The 26,991-nt window shown below is 43.1% G+C and overlaps 1 protein-coding gene across 1 annotated transcript; it reads right to left on the bottom strand.

The window, feature by feature from the left end:
• Window positions 1-6,402: 6,402 nt before the first annotated feature.
• On the bottom strand, window positions 6,403-22,366 carry LOC110563267 (zinc finger protein 780B-like). The gene is made up of 6 exons (XM_060366526.1): window positions 22,168-22,366; window positions 21,937-22,015; window positions 19,171-19,222; window positions 18,145-18,271; window positions 16,049-16,147; window positions 6,403-10,219 (listed from the first exon to the last, which is right to left on the bottom strand). The coding sequence occupies exons 3-6, from the start codon at window positions 19,201-19,203 to the stop codon at window positions 8,196-8,198; spliced, it is 2,283 nt and encodes a 760-aa protein (XP_060222509.1). The 5' UTR covers window positions 19,204-19,222; window positions 21,937-22,015; window positions 22,168-22,366; the 3' UTR covers window positions 6,403-8,195.
• Between the last annotated feature and the right edge of the window lie 4,625 nt (window positions 22,367-26,991).

Raw genomic sequence — 26,991 nt, 5'->3', positions numbered from 1 at the left:
TGTCTAAGTTTACCATGTTCAGTATGTCTTGGTTATAGATTATTGGTCATTGTATATGTTTAAAATCTGTAACATAAAGTTAACTTACTTAAAACCTAGGGTTGGAACCATTCTAAACAACAAATGTACATTACTCTATCCCAGAATTCAGAAAACTAAAATATGTTCACATAACAACTGATACTTTCTCAGGATTTATCATGGCAACTCCCTTAGCAGAAGCCACCAAACACATTATAAGTCATTGCTTAAAATGTTTTGCTACTATTGGTATCCCTTCTGTTATAAAGACTGATAATGGTACTGCATATATTACTCAAGCTTTTCAGTGTTTTTGTATGCAAATGAATATAAATCATAAAACAGGTATTCCATATAATCCTCAAGGTCAAGGAATTGTGGAGTGTGCCTATGGATCTCTTAAGAACCAATTGCAAAAAAATAAAAAGGGCTTAGTTATATCCCCCAAACACCACAGAATTATCTTAATCATGCTCTCTTTATTTCAAAAATTTTTAATGTGGAAATATAAGGCCTTTCTGCGGCTGATTGTGGCACCCTAACACCAAAGATTATTATGCCCAAATGGAATGATCTAATTACTGGAATATGGCAGGGCCCTGACCCCATATTAATATGGGGAAGAGGGCATGTTTGTGTTTTTCTGCAGGAGGCAGGAGCCAGGTGGATCCAGACAGGCTGGTGTGATTTGTAGGAGATGCTCCCCAGAAGGAGAATGTTCCTGCTGCAGACCATGGTGAATTCTGTCCTGATGGTGACTGGAGAGCTATGTTGACTTATGCTCCTGACAGATTTGTTTAATTCTGCTCTTAGGAGATGATGCTATGCAGAGAAACCTCTTAGATACAATATGACTGGACTCAATTGATCTGGTAATCAGGACAATTCTCAACAGTATGAGGAAGAATGAGAAAAAGAGGACTGACTGTGAGGCTTTGATCTGATTCTAGTTTTAAGGAGACACATATTTGAAAGCTTGTTACAGAAACTCTTGGGAGGCCCTGTAACTGCCTATGTATATTCTCCTTATGCTTTGTTGTTTGGAAATGTTAACATTTTTACACAAGATTCAAACTTTAATGTTTCTTGCCAACAATGTAAACTACAGGTTCTGGTTGTTCAACAGCCTGTGAATATTTCTTAGCCTTGGTAATTTGATAAGGGGTCATCTTCTAAGCCACTTTTATGGACTGTTATAGGACTTGGCTTATTACTCTTATTAGGAGCATGTCTCCTACCAGTGATAATTAAGCTGATTTGCATAAGATTAAACTCCAGCATCTACCCTAGAGGAGGTTGGTAGTCAAAGAAGGATAAGATCTTTCTGAAGAATATTCAACCAAAGACAGGGCACGAATGATGGAATTCATGTACTAATGACGGGTAAAAAAATATCTTTTAAGGAAGATAACCTAAGACAGGCACAATCTTCTGCTCCATAGCTCTTAAGTTATGGTCAATTTTTTTATGGTCAATTTTTAAAAAAATCAAAAAGGGAGACCTGTGGAGAGCCACTTGTTTGTTAGGATGCTTTATTATTGAGCTCTCAGCAAAAAAAACAAAACAAAACAAAACAAAAAAACATGTTTTCACCTGGCCTTCATCTGGAGACAGAGATAGACAGGATGTTTTTGCCAACTTCACTTCCTTTTGATTGTGTGAAGATCACACAGACAGGTGGTAGAAGTAAACAAGTTTGACTTCTTGATGAACTTTGTATCAAAGTGCTTTGCTCTGACTATAAAAAGAGACTGGAATAAACTGAGTGCCTAGTTTTTACTGGAAGCCCTCTCAAACAGATTCCATGTGTAGTGTCTTGGGTTATGTTTGCTTGTTTTGTTTTTTTTTAATTATTTTTCAATCTTCAATCACCACTCAAAAACTGTTCGACTTCATGGTGGGCTCCAGCCTGATAGAGTAGCGAAAGCCACAGTCCACGTACCAGCTCAAGGAGTCATTGCAATGAACATTTGCAAAGAAGTGTGGACCAAAGGGTGTATATATATATATACTGTGGGACACACTGTGACACACTACAGCTTCTGCAGTAAGATTCTTTTTTTTCTCTGTTGTGGGAGAGATTGCAAGGGTGAAGGGCAGATATAAGGAAAAGGGTAGATAAGTGGGATTGGGGTGCATAAGTGAAATACACAGAGAACCAATAAAAAGTTAAAAAACAACAGACAACAAATGTGTCAGAAATAGGCTCTCTGCTTATGGATCAGGCAGGGGGTAGCACTCCACTACCACTCCAGTGCCTGCCTGCTTGCCACCATGCTAAACAGAAAATCTGTTCCTTCAGTTTATTTACTATGAAAATTAAAGATTCATATAAGCATTAATAGGATTATCAAGAGAAGGGAACTTCCTTCATATAATGAATGACTAATACCTTTGGATATTTAAACAGCACTGGCTTAGCTTTATGCCCTGACTGCAACTGTTTTGTGCTAGACATTGGGCTTGTTTTAAAAATTTTCCCCATGATGGGACAATTGATGTTGAGTTATTCCTGCTACTAGGAAGAAAACAAAAACCATTTCCCACAAAGGGATCTTTACTAATAGAGTTATTCTAATTATAAAGGAAAAACAAAAATATTTTTTAAAAAATCAAGCAAACAAACAAGAAAATGCTAAGATTCCTTCTCTTTTCTCTATTCCTGCAGGGAAGAGGCCTTTTACTTCCTATATCTTGTTTCTAGAGCCTTCTACTTGTAGGTCGTCATTAAACATTTCCCATTCTTCTACTGGGAAAACCTTTTCTTTTTAAATTCTTTGTCTCAAGAGCCTTTCTATTTCTATCTGCAATGTTTGTCATAATTGTACAGTTAATGCTTTTCAACAAGTATTTTAGCAACTGCGCATGTTGCTGCTCCTGAGATGTGCTATTCCACACATGCCTGACAAATTCTGGAGTCTTCTTTATCCTGTGAGTATAGCTTACCTCCAGTCCTGGCGTTTCTGGACCCCTCTTTTCTCTGGGCCCCACGACACTGGGCACCAAATGTAGATATGTGTTATGGGAAAATGGACTGAAGAAACAGACACTGCATGAGGAATTTAGACTTCTCAGCATCAGGGTGGATCAGCCCCTGACAGACTGTACTCCAAAATGATTATGAGAGGCCTCTTTGTGGTCAAACAAAAGGCACTGTGGCAAGTCAATTTCTGAATACCAAAATGTCTTAACTAATCTAGGGGTTGTTTTGAAAGACCCATTACCTAAGCAATTCTCAGCCATCTGAGACTTCCTGGCTTGTCAGGCATGTTTCAGGACTAAATTGTGAAAAGGCTCTGAGAAATCTTCAGGAAGAGCAACTCCATAACCTTCAGATAATAATCACCGACTATTTGCAAAACACTACTTCAAAGCCTAAGTGCCATCACCCCACAATTCATGCCAGAAATATTAGCTCTGCTAAATTGTGCTACAGGTGCCAATTATGTGAATTATGTCTTTGTCTTGTTTTTGTAGGGTTTTGTTTGTTTTGTTTTACCATGGTGTGCTAGCTGGTATTATGTCAACTTGGCACACAAACTAGAGTTATCTGAAAGGAGGGATTATTAATTGAGAAAAAGCCTCCATAAGATCCGTAACACACTTTCTTCATTACATACTGATGGGGAGGGCACAGGCCATTGTGAGTGATGCCGTCCTTGGGAGTGTGGTCCCGGGCTCTATAACAAAGCAGACTGAGTAAAACCAAGTGGAGTAAGCAAGCAAGCAGCACCCCTCTAAGCCCTCAAACTAACAGAGATTGTCTGCCTCTGCCTCCCCAAATGCTGGGATTACAGGCTTGGGCCACTGTGCCTGGCTGTAATGTTTTAAAGTTTTTATCTACCTTGATAAAGGTTGTCAATCATGCTATGCTGACAATAACAAGGAGTAAGATCAGGAGTACCACACTATTTTTCTTTGTGGCCTCACTCATATATATACATATATTCCCTTGTTTCCCATTATATAGTCATATATGGGGTAGAGTGTGTACTATCATGCTAAAAGGTGTTTCTCAGTTTGGAAAGCATCCCAAGAGACACATTTAGTCAAAACATTAGTACAGGCTCACCACGTAGTCTCAGGTAACAATGCTGTTGTTCAGATGATTTAACCCACAAGGCAGAACAGCAGGCAGCAGAATAAGGGGAAGTGCCTAGGTTAAAGGTTTTGGATATTAGACAAGATCTAGGCCCTTGCAAGTCCTCTAATGTTAATTTGGGCTGTCCAGTCACAATGAATTTTGTGTGTCAGGAGGCTGTCTGGTTACTTTCTACCCTATGGGGATCAAGGCTGCATGCATAACCAGCAATCCTGGCTGGTCCCAGGCTGGGAATGATTAACTCAATGGTGAGGCTTTCCAAGAGTGGAAAATAGGGGTGAGAATCCCCCAGCTTGCTGGACAGTAGAAGCAGGACTGTGGCTCCAGGTGTGTTAGGTGAAGTTGTTTGGGTTTTGGTATGGGTAAGAGATCATTTGTAGGATCCAAAGGACTGGGAATCAAGACGAGAAAATATTTATTCTGAATGTCTTTTCCGAGATGGAGAGATGGCTCAGTGGTTAAGAGCACTGGTTGCTCTTCCAAAAGTCCTGAGTTCAATTCCCAGCAACCATACAGTGGGTCACAACCATCTATAGTAATATCTGGTGCCCTCTTCTGGTGCATAGGCATACATGCAGGCAGAACAAGTCTTTTTAAAAAAAAGCTTCTTTTCCTGTGGCAAAGTGTTTGAGTACCTAGGATTTCCCTGTTCCCCACTGGCAGACATTTTTTTTTCTTCACTTTTTTCTTTTTAAATATCCTTGTAGTAGATCATAGCATCTCAAAGGGGAAGCCTATAGGAGGGCCAAGATTTTCTGTTTGTTTTTAATGTCCCTCCCCAGCACTGAGAAACCCTCTCTCTACATGTCATGGATGTGCATGGTAGTAAGGGTATTCAATGTCTACATGGTGGTGAACTTTCCTTTTCCCCATCTGACAGCCTGGGTCAGATCGATTACCTCTGCTCCCTGGCTTAAGGAACCTGGCCTAAGGCTTGGGCCCTAATCATTTCAATTAAAGTAACTACTGAAAAAACCCACATACCTGGTTTCATCTTTCATGAAACTGCTCCCACCCACATAGACACTGCATTGAGATTTTTCAAGGAGTGTCATCTGTAGACAGTCGTGGATGAGCACCAGTAGGTCATCATGAGAAAAGAGGGTAGCAGGATGATGTCCCTGGGTTTCTCAAATAGAACACAAGGGTGGTCCAAGAGTAAGGCCCGGTACTGGGTCACACAGGCATTAGATAGCATTCTGGCATTCCTCAGAGGAGGGCCTCAACCAGTTGGGGTGCCCAGGGTTAACTTGTTTGCTTTCTTTCATTAGACTAGTAGTTCCCAATATAGCTCTTAGACAAGGGGGTCATTCTGTGGCTAAAGGGTCCAATTGTTTGGGCAAGTATGCCATAGGGGTTTCCATGGCTCCAATATTTGGGATAAATTCCCTTTTTTATTTTGTTCCATGTGCAAACAGATGAAAAGGTTTTGAGGTGTCTGGAAGTGCTACGGCTGGAGCCTAAGTCAGCTGGTTTTAAAGGCTCAGATGTCAGATACCTCTTGTTCAGTCTTAGCCAAGATTAGGGACTCAGTGCCCAATTTGTTCTGGTGGATCAAAATGTTGTCATTTCCACAAACTCTGGTATACTGAATCAGAAATACATAGATGAGCCTGGGAATCTTCAAACCTGTCTCTTGGTCTTTAGTGTTGGGATCTGAATGGTGGCCACAATTCCACTCTGAGACTCATTTTGACTTCCCGCACCAGGAAGTTCCTGATGTACAAAGTAGGGCTTTCTGAGGTGACATTGTGTAGCCCAAGCTCGATAACTCTTATGGGAGCCCCTCAGTGGTCCTTTACAATCTTTCTTAGTTTTAGAGGCCAGGTGTAGATCATACATATATTTTGCGAGTATGGTTCCAAGAAATTTCTGATGGAAGGGCAAGAGGCCACCACTTAGTATCTCATCTTAGGGGGTTGAAAAACTTTTAAAACCTTGGGGCAACCTGTTCCAGGTAAGTTACACTGTGTAATCTCCCTCTGGATCTGTCCATTCAAAAACAAAGATGGGTTGACTCACCTCTTCTGAGAAAGGTCAAGTACCAAAATTTTGCTGGGTATCTATAGTCTATTTCATCAATAAAGAAAGGGATGGTGGCTTTCCATGTATCCAAAAGGTCTTGTCTCACAATCAGTTTTTTGTTGTTTATTTTGTTACCTTTTCAGCTACCTCCCAGAACCGATATAAAGATATTTATTATCTTTAAGTCCATCTAAGTTATCTTTCTTTTTTTTTTTTTTCTAATATATAATATGGGAGACTAGGCAAAAAAGGTCATCCTTTTAGCAGCTGTCTTTAATTACTCTAAACAGGGCTTTCAGAAAATTGCCTTTTCAGTCACTTTTGGACAAAAGGGAGAATCCATTCTATCCTGGCTAGATTATCAATCAGTGTTCCCCCAGGACACTCAACCTCTTTCTGGGAAAGACTGAGAACAGTTTCTCTATTCTTTTCACACAATGGTGGGTTTTGAATTTTCCAACTACACAAGTCACCTGATGAAAAGAAGATACAATCCAAGAAAGAATAAGGGAGAGAGTGTGTGTGTGTGTGTACCAAGCACAGCATCAGTTATACCACACAACTTGAATTATATTTCATGTTGCACCAAACAGCAGTATGCTACCCACTTAGAGGTTGATTTCAATTTTTAACTCGTATTTACCCAAGATTACACCTTACATACCTATGTTTGGAAGCTGAACTCAAATCCTTTGATACTCCTTTTCAGCCATTAGATGTATCCAGAATGAAGATACTTAAAATTGAAGTGTGTGAATGCATGATGCTTCCCTAAACTATCTAAAGTGCAATTAGCCTTTCATGTCAGTTATACTAAGGCCAATAAAAGTGAGAAAAAGGGAAAAGGTATTGTACAGAATATGATCATTGACCAAATACTCTCAAGGATTTCATTATCTGTTATAAGCCTGTTGTCACACCTTTGGCTGGTACTGTGCTGGCCACTGACAAATTAGACAGAAAGCAAGCATCCAGTCTATTATCACAGGAGCCATGGGATGTTAATGGGGGCAAAGAATTCATCTCAGATAAACTTAGTTCCAACACTACTCTCCTTGACTATCCTTGGCGACTAATGATTGATGAATTAAAGGTTTCTTGGCATCAACAACAAATGAATATTCCAATGTTGACCATCCTAGGGCAGATTAAAGTTGCCACATTCTTTTAAGTTGCAGTCTTCCCAATGTGAGTTCTCTGATGACCAGTAAAGTTTCATGCAATGACTTGTTCATCTTCCTTACATGCATAGGACTCCTGGTGATTGTGGATTTTCTGATTCTTTGGAAGTTCATCATTTACAATAAAGGCTTTTACTCATTCTTCATATTCACAAGTTTTGAGACCTATATGGACACACTGAGCTAATTCTGTGAATGTTTCCACATTCCTTGTATCCATCGTGTTTGACACCATCATGGATTCTTTTACACTGAAGATGTCCTGAGCTCCAACTGAAGGTCTTTCCATGTCTTTTACAGTAATCGGCTTTCTTATCAGTATGAATTTTGCACTGTACAGTGAAGGCTGAACTAAATCTAAACATTTTTCCACCTTACTGATAGTCATAGAATTTCTCACCTATAAGAACTCTGATAGATAGCTTAGAATTACTGAAGGCCTTTCTATACTCCTTACATCATAAGACTTCTTGTTCATATCAAATTTAGCAGGTCAAATCAAGTTTCATATTGCACTAAGGGTCTTCCCACATTCTTAACACTGGTAAGGTTTTTCACCATTGTGAATTCTTTGATGTACATTAAGGTCTCTACCACAAATACTTCCCACATTCTTTAAATTCATAGAGATTCTTTCCAATATAAATTCTAAAATGTCCCAGAAAATTGGTAATAATGTTGAAAAGCTTTCCCACATTCCTTACACTGATAGGGATTCTCACCAGTATGGATCCTCTGACGATTTCTAAGGGTTGTTCCACAAAGTCCTTTCCACCTTCCATCCACTGAAAGTTTCACATTAGAATAATTCTCTGATGTTTTTTCAGTTGGGACTTAAGTCTGAAGATTGACCCACACTGCTCAGATTACAATAATTTCTCTCTAGTATGAATATTCTGGTGCCGAGTGAGGTTTGTCAAAACAGTGAAAGCCTTTCCACATTCCTTACACTGAAAGGGTTTCTCACCAGAATGAAGTTTGCGATGCTGAAACAGGTTTGAGCTACGATTAAAGGTTTTCCCACAGACATTACATTCAAATGGCCTCACACCAGCATGAATAATCCTATGCTGAATGAGAGTGGAAGCCCGCTTGAAGGACTTCCCACATACCTCACATTCAAAGGGTTTTTTACTCGTATGAACAATTTTATGTTTATTAAGTTCGCTGGGAACATGAAAAGCCTTTCCACATTCTTTACATTCAAAAGGCCTCTCACCACTGTGAGATTTCTGATGACGAATGAGATGTATATTAAGTCTAAAGAACTTCCCACATTCTTTACACTCAAAGGGTTTATTTCCACTGTGAATACTAAGATGTTGATTAAATTTTGACCTTTGACGAAAGAATTTCCCACATTCCTTGCAATGATAAGGTTTCTCATCAGTATGAATTCTCTGATGTTCACTAAGTTTGTACTTACGTCTGAAGGCTGAGCCACACAGCTTACACTTAAAAGGTTTCTCTTCAATGTGAGTTTTCTGATGCTCAGAAAGGTATACCTGAAGCCGAAAAGCCTTCCCACAGGTACTACATTCAAAGGGTTTTTCACCAGTATGAATACTCTGGTGCTGAACCAGGTGTGATCCAGTACTGAATTTCTTGCCACATTCCTTACAGTCAAATGACTTCTCTCCAGTATGAATGTTTTGGTGCCTAGTGAGCTGTTCACCAGTTCTGAATTTCTTGCCACATTCCATACATTCAAACGACTTCTCTCCAGTATGAATGCTTTGGTGCCGAGTGAGCTGTGCCAGAACAATGAAGGCCTTTCCACATTCCTTACACTGAAAGGGTCTCTCACCAGAATGAATTTTCTGATGTTGCATGAAGCTTTTGCGACGTTTAAAGGCTTTCCCACACTCATTACATTCATATGGTTTCACATCAGCATGAATAATCCTATGTTCAACAAGATTGGAGAACCGATTAAAGGACTTCCCACATTCCTTGCATTCAAATGGTTTTATACCTGTATGAATGGCTTTATGGTACTTAAGCAGCTCAGGAAGATGAAAAGCCTTTCCACATTCATCACATTTGAAAGGTTTCTCACCACTGTGAGATTTCTGATGTCTTGTAAGCTGTTTGGGGAGTCTGAAGGCCTTTCCACATTCCTGACATTTAAATAACTTCTCTCCAGTATGAACTGTCTCGTGACTAATAAGCTGTGCCAGAGCAATGAAGGCCTTTCCACATTGTTTACACTGAAAAGGTCTCTCACCAGAATGTATTTTTTGATGTTGTATGAGGTTTGAGCGACGTTTAAAGGCTTTCCCACACTCATTACATTCGTATGGTTTCACATCAGCATGCATAACCCTATGCCCAACTAGGTTGGAGAAACGATTGAAGGACTTCCCACATTCCTCACATTCAAATGGTTTTATACCTGTATGAATGGTTTTATGGTACTTAAGCAGGTCAGGAAGATGAAAAGCCTTTCCACATTCATCACATTTGAAAGGTTTCTCACCACTGTGAGATTTCTGATGTCTTGTAAGATGTTGGGGGATTCTGAAGGCCTTCCCACATTCCTGACATTCATAGGGCTTCTCTCTAGTACAAGTACTCTGATGATGAATAATACTTGGATTACAACCAAAGTACTTCCCATAGTCATTACATAGATATGCTTTTTCTATATTTTGGGTAAAACTCAGGCAGGTATAAGTAGGTGTTTGTTCCTTGTAACAAATCTTTTGATCAGCAGCTCCTTCATTACCCTGTAGATCCGTGGATGTACTATAGTTGGGGTCATTATTAAAACTGAAGTGCTTGAGGTCAAAATTTTCACTTAATTGTTTTATACTCTCTTTGGGTAAATTTCTATTATAAATATAATTTTCTGGAGATATATTTTCAGCATCACAATCTGATTCCAAATCTGTAAAAAAGGGAGAAAGTAAGAATTCTTTATTTTCTGGTAACACATACACACATGTTGATATAATGTTCTTGTGGAATGAACACAATTTTTACCCTTGATCATTCAAATGCTGATTTCTGTACCCTACTACCTGGTTTCAATCCAGACATTGCACTGTGAGGATTATTCTAACAATTACCTGTCTCAAGTTTGTGTAAACATGCTACCTTTCGTTCTCTGTATTGACAATAAAACAACCAGCCAATGCTGAGCAATGGAGAGAATAGGGTGGGACATCCTCGTCCGGAGGGGAGGAGGAAGGAAGAGTGGGAGGTGAGATCCATGAGGAGAGGACCTAGAAACACCAGGAGAGATGAACCAGACCTACGATATGATAAAAAGCTAGTATAATGTGTAAAATCTGAATGGGAGGAAGCTTGGAGGTGTAGGATGGAGTAATTATTGCTCAGCATTGTGCTCTAGGTTAATTAAATAAATCCTAGTCTCTGTGTGGTGATTTGGATATACAGCTGCTCTAGCAGTAATTGCTGTTTAACTAAAAGAGAAATCAACATATAATATTAATACTCATCAACATACACATCCCCCCCCCCACACACACACAAACTCCATTAAATGAATAGCAGACTATGATTTGCCACGTGCTCTGCCAGGGGCGTGATTTGCTGGTTGCAGATAATTTCTGCAAGTGTATGACTTTTGGAGTTCTGAGAATTATATACCTTGAGAAGGTATGGAAATGCTAGAGCCCTGAGAGAGGCTGAGTCTGTGTCTGTTGCTGCTGGTGGTTGCTGTTGTTGCAGTTTGTCACGTGGTCATGTGCAAAAAGAAGAAAAATATTGGATAGCCTGAAGGCCAAAACAAATTTGTCCCTCAAAACTAGCTGCCCCTAATCAGCAGAAAGTACTCTAATGATATCGATGTCCTCGTTGCTCTCCAGCCTTCTTTTTCTCCTACCTAGTGATGGGGGGTTGGAAAGGTGCAATAAAGGAGGAAAAGGGTGGTAGAAAAAGGAACCTATACAGTAGCCGAAGGGCCAGCTGAATGTCTGCTTAATGAGACTATGACTGTACTGAAGTAACCACATTGAGAGGACTTAATTCCAAGGAGCCAGAAAATCTTAATCAGAGTCATATGGCCTCCGTGGACACCAGAAAACCCCAATCGAGGTCACTTAGCTGGCACGTCTGCAGTCTACTGCCGTACCATCCCTGTTGCTGTAAATAAAAATGAGTGTTGGGCTATACAATGTTATTTATTATAAGCCCCAAGATTACTGTGGGAGCATTATTTAACCCGCTATCACAATTAACAAGACACAGACACCTGTTGATTTTTATAACTGCCTTGTTTACCTTGGGCTGGGTAGATATTTCACCTACACTGTCTCAGTAATCTCCCCATCCACCTCACAGCCCCCATTCAATGCCATCCTCCTTAACCATCCTTATCTGGGCTACCTTCCACCCATAATCTTATAAATACTTGCTTGTAATTTTTCATCTGGGCCTTTCCATGACATTACTGGAATCCTTCCTCCCAGCCCATGTGGTTTCTTCTCCTCCACACTAACCCATGATGTCCTCCTTCCTCCTCTTTTCCTGTCTTTCTGTTTCCTGTGATTCTCCTGAACCCAAAGCCGAGGGAACCTTAGCTATGCCTACCCTATTCTGCCCTGCCCAGGTTTTAGGCCTTTAACCAACCAATCAGGTACAATGTCTTAGGCAGATTTACATAACAAGGATAGGTTTATCCAGGCAGTTACCAGATCTTGAGGGCCAGTGACCAACCCCCAACACATCCCAGACAGCTCTGGTCTATTCTGACTGGGCCTGCTTGATGTTTGGACAAGCTGGGGCAGATTTAGTATTTATCTAGTTGGCTATCCTGACTCTATGACAGGCTTTGGTTTCTTGCTAGGCAGAGCAGGCCTAAGTCTGCATTCCTCAAAAATGAGATACCAGTTACAGGAAAAACCATAGGAATGGGACACCAGTCAGAAACAGCTGAGGCATCTGGCTGGAAAAGATAAGGTTGTGCAGAGTGCCAGTTTGGAACTGGTTTGAACTGGCTTGGAAGGCTGGGACTCCTGACTAAAGCCCTAGCCAATCCCTTAAGTGCCCATACCCTTGACTCTAGCCTTTGACAGTCAGAATAAAGATGACCTTACTGTCCCTGGAATTCCCTAACTGGCATTAAAAGGCACCTGTGAGCTCCCCTCGGGGTGGCTGCCATTTTGTGAAGGTGGTGCCCAGCATATCTCTGAGTTTGAGGCCAGGCCAAGTGAGTTTGAACTCACTTGGAACAAAGTGAGTTCCAAGACAGGCAGGGCTACACAGAGAAATCCTGCCTCAAAAAAAAAAAAAAAAAAAAAGAAAGAAAGAAAAACAAAAGACACAAACTAACATAATGTATATGAAAAAACATCCTTCTACTGCACCAAATAAGCATACCATAACACTATGTATAAACATCATCTCACGGTAAAAGAACAGAAAATAATCTTCCATCCCAAGCAAATAGACTTAAGAAGAAAGCTGGTGTAACCATTATAATATGTGACAAAATAGAATTCAAATCAAAACTAAGTGGAAAAGATAGGAAAGGACATTACATGCTCAACAAAGGAAAAATCCACCAACGTCTATGCACCAAACATAGGGCACCCAGTTTAATAAAGTAAAACAAACAAACTTTACAGCTTAAAGCCCATATTGCCCCTCACACACTTATACTGGGAGACTGCAGTGACACACTCCATCCAACATATAGATCATCCAGACAAAAACTAAGCAAGAAAAATCCTGGAGCTCCTGTTTCCAGATTCCTCTGAAAGACTCTGCCTAGCAGGGTATCGAAGTAGATGCTGAGACTCATAGCAAAGCTCTGGGCAGAGTGCAAGGAATCTTAGGAAAGAAGGGGGAGATAGAAAGACTGAAGGGGACAGGAGCTCCACAAGGAGAGCAACAGAACCAAAATATCTGGGTCCAGGGGGTCTGTTCTGAGACTGATACTCTAATCAAGGATCAATCATGGAAATAACCTAGAACCCCTGCACAGATGTAGCCCATGGCAGTTCAGTGTCCAAGTGGGTGCCCTAGTAAGGAGAACAGGGGCTGTTTCTGACATTAACTCAGTGGCTAGCTCTTTGATCACCTCCTCCTGAGGGGGGAGCAGCCTTACCAGGCAGGCCACAGAGGAAACAATCCAGACAGTCCTGATGAGAACTGATAGGCTACAGTCAGAAGTGGGGGGGAGGACCTCCCCTATCAGTGGACTAGGGTAGGGGCATTGGAGGAGAAGAGGGAGGGAGGGTAGGGCTGGGAAGAGATGAGGGAGGGGACTGCATCTGGGATACAAAGTGAGTAAGTTGAAATTTAAAAAATGCACCAATCAAGGACCATACATGGAGAAGACCTAGACCCCCTGCTCAGATGTAGCCATTTGGCAGCTCAGACTCCATGTGGATCTCTGAGTGAGGGGACCAGGGGCTGCTTCTATCATGAACTCAGTTGACTGCTCTTTGTTCACTCACCGCTGATGATGCGGCCTTGCTCGGCCACTGAGGAGGAAGATCCAAGCAGTCCAGATGAGACTTAACAAGCTATAGGCATATGGCAATGGTGGAGAACTCCCCCTTTCAGTGGCATAGGGGAAAGGGATAGGAAGGAAGAGGGAGAAAGGGTGGGACAGGGAGAAGTTGAGGGAGGGGGCTTCAATTGGGATATATAATGAATAAATTGTGAAAAAATAAAATAAAATAAAAAACAGGTACAGTTCCCCAAAAAAAAAAAAAACAAAAAAAAAAAAATGCCGGAGCTAACGGACATTATAAACCAAATTGACCTAACAGATATTTACAGAACATTTCACCCAAACATACAAACACACAAAACTATACTTTCTTCTCAGAACCACATCAAACTTTCTTCAAAATTGACCACATATATGGACATAAAACATGTCTCAACAAATACAAAAAAAATTCAAATAACACCCTGAATGCTGTCTAATCAGCATGGATTAAAGCTGGATATCAGTAACAGCAGAAAAACAGAAAGCTACAAACTCATGGAAATTGAACAACACAGTACTGAATAAAAACTGGGTCAAGACAAGATTAAGAGAGAAATTAAAGACTTCCTAGAATTGAAGGAAAATAAAGACACATCACATTCAAAATTAGGGGACACGATGAAGGCCGTTGTAAGAGGCAAATTCCTAGCACTTTGTATCTACATAACAAATAATGGAAAAGATGTCACTCTAGCAATGGAACACCAGAACAAAAAGTTGTAGAACAAAATGATGAAATTACACCCCAAAAGTATAGACTGTAAGAAGTAATTAAAATAAAAACAAAACAAAACAAAACACAAATAACTGCTGAAACAAAGAATTGGTATTTAGAGTAAGGGAAGCACACATCCATTTCAGGTGGGAGTGCAGGTTTGAACAACTACTGCTGTAGAGACCCGTGTGTTGGTTCCTCAGTAAGGTGGGAATTGATCTAACTCGAGAGCCACATATACCAGTCTTAAACATATTCCCAAAGGAAACTTCATTTTTTCACAGAGACTTGTTCAAATATGTTCATTGCTGCTTTATTTATAACAGCCAGAAATTGGAAACAATTTAGATGCTCTTTAACAGAGGAATGCATACTAACAATGTAATACATTTAAACATTAGACTCTTACTCAGCTCATAAAATAAAAATGAAATCAGGAAATGCCCAGGCAAAGGAATGGAACATAAAGTTGAAGAACTGAATAGCTGCTCAGTCCGTGAGGCCGATGTCTCACTGTTCTTCAGTACACGCTGACATCTCAAAGAAGGCTCTAGTGCCAGGGAAGGGGTGGATTTGGTGGGACAGTGAGCAGAAGCAGAAAGAGCAGAGCGTCCTTCTTTTACATTCTGTTTACAGGCTGCCACCTTTTAAGGTCTGGCTGAGATTTAAGGTGGTTCTTTCCACCTAAAGAGACCTGGACCAAAGATGGGTCTTCCAACTTCAAATGATTGACAAATATCTCTCACAGATGTGCACAGCTGCTTGGGTTCCAGTTAATTCCAGACGTGGTTAAGTTGACAACCAAGAAGAGCCATCATGGCTCCCTGCCAAACTAGGTAGAAGGCTGTGTTGTGTGTGTGTGCACGCTCAGAGGTAGTTTCCCTGGCTTGTCCATCTACTCTTTTTGAGTCAGGGTCTCTCATTCTCCTGGAGCTTGACAAGTAAACCAGGCTGACTTGATGCAAGCCCAAGGGAGCTGCCATTTCCACCTCCCAGTGCTGAGGTTAAAAGCATAGTCTACACCATCACACCTGGTCTAGAGTGACTATGAGGACTCAGAATTAAAATATTAGGTATGCCTCACTGTGTTGCAGCTTTCACTGGTGTTCAAGCTGTCTTGTCATGGTTCAGTGGTTAAAAAACACCAAAAGCTCTTTCACAAGACCCGGGTTAGAGTAGCAGCAGCCACCTATAACTCCACCCCAGGGACCTGACACTCTCTATGGCCTCTTTGGACACCTGCATACATGTGTGCACATACACAACAAATAACAAAACACTTCTGGCAGTTACAGAAGGAGGGTACCTGCTCCAGTGAGAGGGAAGAAAACAAGAACAACTTCAAGTGATTCCTGAAACAGAAGCCCCTTCGACAGCTTTTGCTATGACCTTGACTTTCTTCCCAGGGCTCAGGCATGTTTTCCACAGGCCCTGGACCTTTGAGGGAAGTTTGTCAAATCCAGGGTCAGCTATGTGGGGCCTCTGACCACATGCTGTGCCTGGCAATGCTGGAGTCTCACCTTACACTTACTCACCTGGGCTTGGCCTGTCTGTTTTGTCCTTCACAACCATCCAGGGCTCTCTCTCCTGCTCCAATAAGGTGATCAGATCTGGTTTGCAAATCGAACTTCCCACTTAAAAGAAAGAAAGAAAAAGCCACATAATTAAGACTTTTTTTTTTGAGAGAGTCAATCTCTCCTATTATCCAAGGAAGTCCAGAATGTGATATGTGACTAAGATGGTTTTGAACTTACTTTATCTGTCTGTCTTTGCCTCGCAAATGCTGATTGAAGGTGTGTGCCACCATGCCCTGCCTGTGCAAATTTTCAAAAATACAGACTTATTTATTATAAAGGTCTATACAGCCTGGCTTAGTGGATCACGCCTGTAAACCCAGCAGTGGGGGAATGAACCAGGCCATCTAGGATGCACAGCAAGACCCTTGTCTCAGAAAAAAAACATAAAAAATTCTAAGAGCCAAAATAATACGAGGAAAGACTTCAGAGTAAAAGGAAAAGGCAACCTGGGTAAAATGCCAGCTCTTTCAGATTAGGGTTTTATTCTCATTTCAGTGCAGACAGGAGCTTGTCACTGAAGAGGAAAGTGTAATTGAGTGGGTGACAATATGAACCCTTAGGCTACCCTGTCCAGTGTAAACGCCATCTCTGCACCTCACTAATACTGCCATTTATTCAGACAAGTCCCGTAAGAGTCTTTGCTAAATTTTCCCATCTAATGTCTTGGCATAGTGGCACACACATATAGTCAGAACACTTGAAGCATGAAAGCAGGCAGATAAGAAGGTTCAAGGATGGATTTAGTTTCATAGCAAGTCCATACTCATGTGAGACCAGGCCTCAAAAAATAAAATTAGTAATAACAATAATAATAAAAACAGTAACAATAGATGATAACTTAGAATGAGTTAATAATATCTATTGGTTAGGGTTGATACTAAGATTAAATACTAGATTTAAATACTTTGAAGACTATCTGATGTATAATAACAGAAAGTCATTTTTTAAAATTTCCATTTATTTATTTAGTAATGTTGGATGGAAGTAAGGCTTTGAGCATGCTGGGGAGGTGTCCGACCTCAGTTGCATTCCCAGCCATGAAAACTGTGACCATTATTGTTATTTATGCTGCTTTCTTTCACATTGATACCTCATTCTTACAGAGTTGCTCAATACGAAAGACAAACTTCTCACCCTAAAACTTCCAATAAAAGCGGGTAAAGGAAGTGTTCACTAAGGACAGAAGGCGTCCACTTCCGTCCTGAATTGATTCTACTGAGTCAACTGATTTCTTACTATGCAAATCACAGCAGCTCTTTCACTCAGCTGTACATAGGTACCACGTATGTACGCATTCATGAGCATCTGTCACAAGTGTATCTAGTGCATCTACACGCATGCACACGTGCAGTACTCAGTGTGTTTGCTGACTGTTGCCCACGTTAGCATTTGAGACAGGGTCTCTCGCTGAGCCTAGAGCTCACTCAGAGGACCAACAAAGGTGGGAAAAGCAGGAGCTTCCTGACGCTCCTACTTTCAACACAAAAAATCTCACAACACTCCATTGGGAAGGAGGAGGAACTCAGCTCCCTCTTTTAAAATTCTACTGATTTGAATTTATTTTCTGTGTATATGAACTGTCTGCATATGACTGAGCACCACATGCATGCATGGGGCCCATAGAGTCAAGAAGAGGGCATCAGATCCCTGGAACGGGAGGGACACATGGTTGTGGGCCGCCTTGTGGTGCTGTGCACTGAACTGGCTCCTATACAAGAGCAAACGGTTCCCTCAACCACTAAGCTATTTCTCCAGCCCCTGATTCTAGTCATGGATTCACCTCCTTATTGATTTCATTTATTTGTTTGCTTGCTTTGTCTGAAACAAGGCCTCACCCTGTAAACTAAGCCAGCCTGGAACTCAGCACGTATGTGAGGGTGATTACTCACAGCAACCTTCCTGCCTCAGCCTTCTGAGTGAAGCAATGACAGGAATCAGCCACCAGGCCCAGCTTCAGCTACTGCTGGAAAGATGGTACTATCTTCTAACTCAGAGTGAGCAAAGCCAACAGTGTAGAGGACACATCCCCCATTCATGGGGACAGATGGCCTTACCCACTGTGACGAGGTGGCTGTAGATCTCCAACATCATGTCCCTGTATAACACCCTCTGAGGAGCATCCAGGCAGGCCCACTCTTCCTGAGAGAAGTCAACAGCCACATCCCTAAATGTCACTGAACCCTGGAACCACAAACACAAGCAGAGTGAAACTGGGGAAGCTTTCAAGATGGAAAACAGCAGGGAAAGGACTCAAGAGTGGGAAAGGAGCCACATGGAAATGCTCAAGACACCTGCCTGCATGAGCTCCCCAAAACCATGACTGTGCCCACCTACACATCCAAAACATGTGCATTTGCATCCACCCGCATCCTTCAAGTTATGCCACAAAAGAGAAATGCCACCCGCTTCAGTGTAGAATACTAAGGCATACTGTGACACCTTGAGTTTATTACGGTATCACATTATATCATTAAGATTTTTCTGTCATGAGAATGACTTTACATACTATGTAAGAGTCCAAATTGCGTGTGTATTGGGTTTAATCTTTCACTGTTACACAAACAAACAAACAAACCTTGGAAGGTGTCAGAGTGTCTCAGGTCCTCCCTAACTCTAGAGACCACGATCACCTTCCCCTCCGATCACTGAACTCTCTCCTAAGCCTCCCAAGCAGGTCACCTTGTCCCACACATGCACTGAGGACATTCACTCTCACGCCCTGGTCGCCAGCCTGAGAACACTGGAAATGTCAGTCACGTTTCCCAGCGCAGTCACATGAGACCATCACCTCACAGTTCTGAACCCACAGCCCGTTTCCCTGTGGGAATGACGCCTCCACTACAGTCCTCCCTGAGCACAGAGCAAGCAGAGAGCAGATGTGGAGGAATGCATTCCAAGAGAACCCCGGTGCCAGCTGGAAAGAGGCACAAACAGGAAGTGCCCTGACCTTCCAGCCCTCACTGTGAAGGAGCAGACTGTGCAGGAGGATTTCAGATCCTTGGGGAGCTTCACAGAGCAAGACGGGAGGGAGTCACCTAACCTGAAAGTCACCCTATGTCAATAGAGAAAATCCAACTTACACAGACCATGTCTTGAGACTTAGAGCTGGCCATTCTTCCTCAGCTTCCTCCCCTGGGGACAGAAAGAAAGCCTTTGGTTGGACTGTGACCTGATGTTCCCAGCCTGACTTATGTCAGTACGATTTCATCCACTACTTTTATCTCTCAAGCATCCCCACCCACTTTCTCCTCCCACTGCTCTCAGCCTCCCTCACACACATTAGCAGCAGACAGGAGTCACACAAAGCTGACCCTCTCCTAACCCCAGACAGCCAATGCTCAAGGGGTCAGTGTGCGAGTGCACAGCATAAGCGGGTCTGCCTTGACGTTCCTCCAGGAGATGCCAGCAGAGGGGATCCCATCTCCCATCCTGAGATGCAGCCAGACCTGGAACTGGGCCTCTCCTCCTACCGTGAGGACATCTTCCTACTGGAAGCCACCCATCAAGGCTGACGGGGTCACAGCATCCAAATGGCAAGTCCTCTGAACACTCAGGGCTGGAGCACAGCAAGGCTGGAGGGGCTGCAGCTGCAATGCTCAGGCACCGTCCAGCATTCTGCACCCACTTTAGTAAATGGAATCGCACACCTTGGAACACTTCCTGAGTGCCCTGGCGCATGTATGATTCCAGCCTACACTGCATCAATTAAACCATGATCCTTTATGAAGATAATTAGCTCTAAAGCATGCAGTCCCAGGAGGTCAGTGTGATCTGTTTCCCCCTGTCCATATTATGGGATATTTTACACAAAGTTATTTTAAATTCATTTCAAGTGTCCTAGGTCTTTTAAGTCTAGAACTGGGTTCCTCAACCTCAGCACTGATGACCCAATTACTCTGTCTGGGGTGTGGGGAGGACTGTCTTGTGCTCTGCACTGCATTCACGGGCATTCAACCTCTTCTCACAAGATCTGAGCAGCACACACAGCCCTCAGAACTACTAAGACACTGCACCAGGGAGCGTCCACAACCAAATGGGAACCACCACTCTAGGCCAACAGGTCCAACCCTCGGCTCAGTACACTTAGGATTGTTTGTTAAACTGACTTTTGAGACAGTCTCCTGTATATGGTTGGCTCTGAACTCCAAATGCTCCTTCCTCCATCTCCCATGTTGAGATTACAGCCATGCACCACCATGCCCAGCTCTCAAGAGCACATCTGAGATATTAGGAAATTGTACATTTTGTCTCCCCACAAAATTCACAAACAAATTTTTCTTCTTTCATTATCCTCCTTCTCTCCTGCCCCTGCATACCCCAGGCTAGCCAGCCTTTCAGGGATTCTCTTCTCCCATCCTGCCATAGGAGGGCTGGGATACAGACATGCACTGGTGCATCCGGATTTGCACAGCTGCATGTTTTCTGGCACGGTGCCCACTGAGCCATCTCCACCACACACATGTATGCACTTCCATGATATTTATGTGTTTTACACATTTCCCAGAGATAGTTACACTCCTGCTTTCCTTCCAGCATGGTCTGCATGGCCACGGCACACAACTCCACCAAGGCTGAGTGGATAAACCCATGCAGAATGCAGTTCACAGACCACGGGATAACATCCAATCATTTACTACAACGTGGTGAACACGGACAGTAACAAGTAAAATAAGCTACAGAAAAAGACAAACGCTGGGGCAGGAGAGACTCAGAGGCTGGTATGGCTTTCGAGAGGACAGGAGCTCCGTGTCCTCACAGCTCACAATGCCTGTAACTGCAGCTGTAGTGGATCTATACTTCTGGCCTCTCCCAGCCCTGTGCTCAGGGACACATAACCCCACAAACAGAATTATGATGAAAAAATAATCTTTAAACAGGCAGCCAGCACGGTGGTGCACACCTCTAACCCCAGCACTCTGGGCGGCAGAGGCAGGTGGATCTCGGTGAGTTCGAGGCCTTCCTGGTCTATAAAATGAGTCTAGGACAGCCAAGGCTACACAGAGAAACCCTGTCTTGAGATAAAAAAAAAAAAAAAAAAAAAAAAAAAAGCAAATGGTCACAATCTCACTCATGTAGAATCTGAAACTGTTATCTCATAGGAAGAAGCAAAACGGTGGTTAATGGGGTTTGAGTGGCTGACGCTGGATGTGCGGCACTGTGGGTGACAGTGGGAACGGGAAGATCCACAGGGAAGAGAGCTGCAAGAGCAGAAACTACACAATTTCAGCTACACAACAGAAGTTCAAGAATTATGTCAGGTAATAGTCTTGAAAAAACTAAGAGTAGAAATAAGTGTACTCACTACAAATATATTACAGATTTAGTCATTCCGATTTGCACAACTCCAAACAGAACAAAACCTAATGCCAAGCTTTAGAGATTCCTGTCTACAACATCTTCGTGATCAGAAGTGATTGCAGAGAGATAACAAAGATCAGGAATACTAAGCGGAAAGAGAAGGGACGATGTAAGGGCTACAATGTTGGAGACGTCTGTTTGCACCTTCATCTTTCATTCACTGACAATTCTATACTCTAAAAGCAAAACCTCGTTTCTCAAATATAAATAATGAGCAAACTCGCTCCTGAATCTTACATGAGCAGCAATGATGACCTCATCCTTCCCCAGCCCTCCTTTGGAATAATGGCCGACTCGGGCGCCCGAGCAGGCAACAGATCCCAGACTCTTCTGGGAGCCTCCTCAATGCGCGCTTTCCCTCACTTCCCACAACCCTCTCAGCTCCTGGAGCGCTCACAGGGCCTCGGCGCTCCGCGAGCAGCTCCCTCCCCGGCGACCCTCGCAGGCACTTCCGGCCTCAGAGGCTCGTCCCCGGCTCCAGTCCGTACCTCAGGGGAAGCTTCCGTCAGACCCCGTCCCCGACCTCTCCTTCCCGAAGCCTGGTCCTCTGCGTCCGCCCCTGTGGCCCTGAGCGCAGGAGCAGAAGGCGACACAGGTAATGCAGGGAGAAAGACAGACAGACAGAGAAACACAAAATCGACACCCGCCCACCCCACCCCACCGTCCCCGCCCCCGCCCAGCCGCTGGCTCCGCCTCCCTCCGTGGAGCCCAGAGCTAACCAGGGATTTCTTGCTTTTACCACAAAGTTTCAGCTCTTTCTAGTGAATGACTTTGCGTTAGTGGCAACCGAACGCCAAAAACCTGTGCTACTTCCGGCGCGTTCGCCCCTGGGAAATGTAGTCCCCGCTTGCGGAGCCCCCAAAAACCAGGGCTTATGAGCCACCCCGGCAAGCAACTTGTGCCTGCCCTTCTGGGAGCTGCGCCCAGAGGATTGTGGGAGTTCCCACGGGTGTGCGCGCTCAAAGGGGCGGGGCCCTCCGGTGAGTAAATGGTACTTCCGGGTTCTTCCCGTACATTAGTCTCCTCTGGAGCCTACGGACGAGCCTGAGTTTTGCTGTTCCGAGTGAAGTTAGAGCAGGTCGAGATGTAACTGACTTGATTACGCTTCGCCTGAGACCCACCGAGGAGGACTCCGCCTCCTGTGCTGGGGTAGGGACTGTGGTAGATTTGAGAAGACGGAACTGAAGAGCTGGTTGGTTCAAACGTGGGTAGTTTACATCAGAGACTTCAGAGTCAGATGTTCTGGACCTCCCAGGGTTCAGTGTCCCTGTATCCAGACGGGAAAATGTGAGTGAGGACCAGTCGATATGTATCACGAGAACTGTGTACATTACACAGTCATCTACCTCATATATCCCAAACAAACAAATGTACGCTTTGTTTATGTAGGAAAACGTATTTATTGTAACATGACATGGTTGAACTTTCAAAACTACTTTTGTTGTTTCTCATTCATGTTCATAAAAAGCAACTTTTTAGAAACGTGGTAGAAAGCAACTGTCAAGAGACTAGACGATCCTATTAATAAAACTAATCACATGAAATGCACTTACTATCTAAAGCCCAAGGAATAGGTCGTCACATTAGAGTTGAAAGTAATTTAGACCCAAGCAAGTGTTAACCTCAGAAAAGATGTTAAAGATAAATACTCCGGCAGATTCAGCGTGACGATTTTAAAATTGAGGCAGATTTGGGGGCAAAGAACATGGCCAGTGATAGTAAAGAGGGCAACTCAGCAAGTGGAAATAAGCTTCGGTGGGTCGGAGCACAGGCCTTTAATCCCAGCAATGCGGAGGCGCGGCCAGGTGGAGGTCCGTGGGACTGAGGCTCCCTGGGACTATTGAGTGAAACCCTGCTTAAAAACTAAAATAAACTCAGCATATACTCCTAAAAACAGCTTCAGAGCACGAAGAGGGGAGGACCTTCCAGAGCAATAAGGAATGACGGCCAAATCGATGGTCACATTCAGATGTTTTCAGTCTAAATAGCTAATGAACAAACCCAGAATAGTAACAGCATAGTTGATTTGGACAGCGTTTTAACTATGAACACAGTCAGAATAACAATAGAGACTATAGAACTTTAATGGAATCAGGAGGCCTTGAAGGGAGGTCGTTCTTACACACATACCTGCGGCTGAAATACCCATTTACTGGAGATGCTTCTGTTTAAAGCTTCCTCTTTATGTTTTTTTGAGGAAAACTAATACTTTATATATTTTCGACTGCACTTTTGGAAATTAAAGACCACGTGTATTTTAAGCTATTCCACCGGCTGATTACTAGAGGCTGTAGGTAGAGATTCCCCTATTGTTGGTTGTTAATTTTGATTATTGATTTACCTTTTAGTTAAACAGCAGTTATTCCTAAACCAGCTGTATACCCAAATCACCACACAGAGACTAGGATATATTTAGTTAACCTAGAGCACAATGCTGGGCAATGATTACTCCATCCTAAACCTCCAAGCCCACATAGTTTCCTCCCATTCAGATTTCCCACATTATACTTGCTTTTAGTCATATCTTAGGTCCGGCTTATCTCTCCTCAAGGTTCCAAGTCCTCTCCTGCCAATCGCTGCTCTCTGACTCCTCCCACTCATTTCCTTCTCCCCTCCCCACCAAGATGTCCCACCCTATTCTCTCCATTGCTCAGCATTGTGGCTGGTTGTCTTACTGGTAATACAGAGAACAAATGCAGACATGTTTACACAAACTTGAGACAGATGATGCTTAGAATAAGCATCACAATTCAATGTCATTGAAACCAGATAGTGGGGTAGAGAAATCAGCATTTGAATGAAAAGGGGCAAATTGTTTACATTCCACAAGAACATTATACCAACATTCTCCATTCAGACCCAGGTTACTGTTTCTGCAAAGATTTGTGTTTTGTTTTCACTGGATTTTGGATCATTTGTAAACATTCTTAGTTTTCTGTCATGCCAATGTATATCAATCTTCCTTTCTCTCCACAGTGTAATGTTGGTTGGTCTGTTCCATCTTTTCTGCGTTCATAGTTCTTTTCTTAGCGCTATTCCATATAATGGAAAAATTAGATAATTGCCCCCCCCATTTTGTATAACTGATGTGTGGGATTTGGGACAGCTGAATACATAACTAGGTGGATTAATATCCACCATAAATGTCTCACTAGCTGCAGATAACTTGAATTCCTGATGCGGTTCTGCCCACTAGACCACCTCAGATCTGAGCTCTTCCTGCCTTTGTCTCTTGCTGTGTCTGTGCATATCTTCATTTCTTCTCACACAAGATGCCTCTGTCTCTCTTTTCAAATATTCACCCCTCCTGCTCACAGTGACAGTGGCCATGTGCTGAAATCCCTCCTTCCCCTTCCACCTTCCTGATGGCTCCTGACATCACCCCCCCTCTTCTAGCTCTGTACCATGGGAGTGAGCCCTCCTCCCCACAATGACCATTGATTTCGATGCTTCTGTCCAGTCCTTAGGTGGGGATTTCGTTGTTTTTGTTGCTTGGGTTTGGTTTTTGTTTGTTTGCTTTGTTTTTTTAGTGAAGGTTTTTTTGTGTGGCCCTCGAACTTGCTCTTAGACCAAGGTTGCCTCAGATTCAGAGATCTGCCTGTCTCTGTCTCCCAAGCACTGGGATTAAGCGCCACATGGTTGGATCTTCTCTTTAAAATAATGTCTGTCACGGCTTGTGGTGGTTTGAATGAAAATCACAGTTCCAGGGCTAAAACAGAGAGACCCTATCTTGTTAAAAAAGGAAGGAAGAAAGAAAGAAAATCACTACCATAGATTCATAGGAAGTGGCACTATTGGGGATGTGACCTGATTGAAGCATGTGTTGGCCTTGTTGGAGGAAGTGTGTTATAGGGTGGGCTTGGAGGTTTCAGAAGCTCAAGCAAGGCCCAGTGTCTCTCTGTTGTATTGCTGCCTTGGATCCAGATGTAGAACTCTCAACTACCTCTCCAGCACCATGTCTGCCTGCATGTCACCATGCTTCCCGCCATGATGACAATAGACTAAACCAAGCCAACCCCAGTTAAATTTTTTCAATTATAAGAGTTACTGTGGTGTCTATTCATAGCAATTTAAAACCCTAACAGAGCCTAACAGACAGACCTCAGTCTGATGAATATTAGATATGCTTATAGTAATTGACGAGGCTGAGTTGCTGCCTTTCCTCCTCATCAATGCGGAACTCTCTTTAAATTCCATGAAGTTCTGGATGGGCCATGACAATATCACCTATTGATTGGGTGCTATTCATTCCCCTCTTCATCCTTTTGTTTCTCTATTTTTCATGTGTGTAGTGTGTCTGTTTGAGTGTGTTTGGGGAGTGGTGTGCATGCAGATACGCACAAGCAAAAGACCAATGAGACAAAAACAATGCAAAGTAAAAGACAGTGTCCGCAAAAACACAATGGAATTCATTTTGTTTTGGCCAGCTACTTCTGCACGTGTGGCCTGCCCTGAGGTGTGGTTAATATACCCAGTGAGACTGCCCTGGAGAAAACTGAGTTTTCTTTTGCCAGCAGCTATCAGTTACGGCTAGGTCACTGGTTAGGGGTGGGAGCCCATGTCCTTTTCCCCTCTCAGTGCTGAGGCTCTGTGTGGCCTGAACCTGGGCAGGCCCTGTGAGTGCTGCACGGACTCTGTGAGGTCATATTGCATCAGTCCTGTGTGTCAGGAAGACACTGTTTCCTCGGAGTCACCTGTCCCCTCTGGCCCTTACAGTCTTTCTGCCTCCTCTTCTGTGTAGATCCCTGAGCCTTGAGGCTTAATTCTGTTTTATTTCATTATGTCGCTTTTGTTTCCCAGGTGATCCTGGGACTCCTTACATGTAACCCAGGCTTACCCGAAATGTCTGGCCATTCTCCTGCCTCAGCCTCTCATATTCTGGAATTACAGGTAAAAATCACTATGCATGGCTTCAAACCTTTAAAGAAAGGACTGTTTGAATTGTAGGCATCCAAACTTTTGTAGGCGTTACAGCATGTGGCGCTTTGTTGATGCTGTTGCTGAAACTGAGGCTCGTGGACAGGGCCTCCAGGGGAACTGGCTTGGGACTAGTAAGGTGGAGCATGTTCAAAGCCCAGAAGTCTCAAATTTGAGATAGAAATGTCATCCTGAGAACACAAAGTGTGGGCCAAAGCGCCCTCCTTGTTTCCTTGCCTGCCTCAGGGACATGTGGTATGACCCCAAGGTGACTGCAGGTGTCTGCCCTGTGAGCTTGTCACCTGTTATCTTTTCCCATGCAAATGGAGCATTGTCAGCGTCCCAAGTTGAAGCCAGTGAGCTACCTTCATCCTCAAAGCCCCATCCAATGCCCAAGGTTTAGAAGTCCCTGTTTCACATAAAATAAAACGGCAAGCACCATCTACTTCACCAAAGGACATCTGAGACTGGCTGTTTATTTTGAGCTCTAGCACTGGGGAAAGAAGGGCTTCCCTTTTCCCTGAGGACCTAAACCAAGAACCCATACATGGTGGTGCTTACCTACTTGTAATGTCAGCACACTGGAGAATAAGGCGGTAGAATCAGGAGTTTGAGGCCAGAGTGGA

This window comes from Meriones unguiculatus, chromosome 14 (genome assembly GCF_030254825.1).
Source record: "Meriones unguiculatus strain TT.TT164.6M chromosome 14, Bangor_MerUng_6.1, whole genome shotgun sequence".
NCBI classification, from domain to species: domain Eukaryota; kingdom Metazoa; phylum Chordata; class Mammalia; order Rodentia; family Muridae; genus Meriones; species Meriones unguiculatus.
Note: the sequence above shows the minus strand (reverse complement) of the source record. Positions and strands in the feature narration are given on the sequence as shown.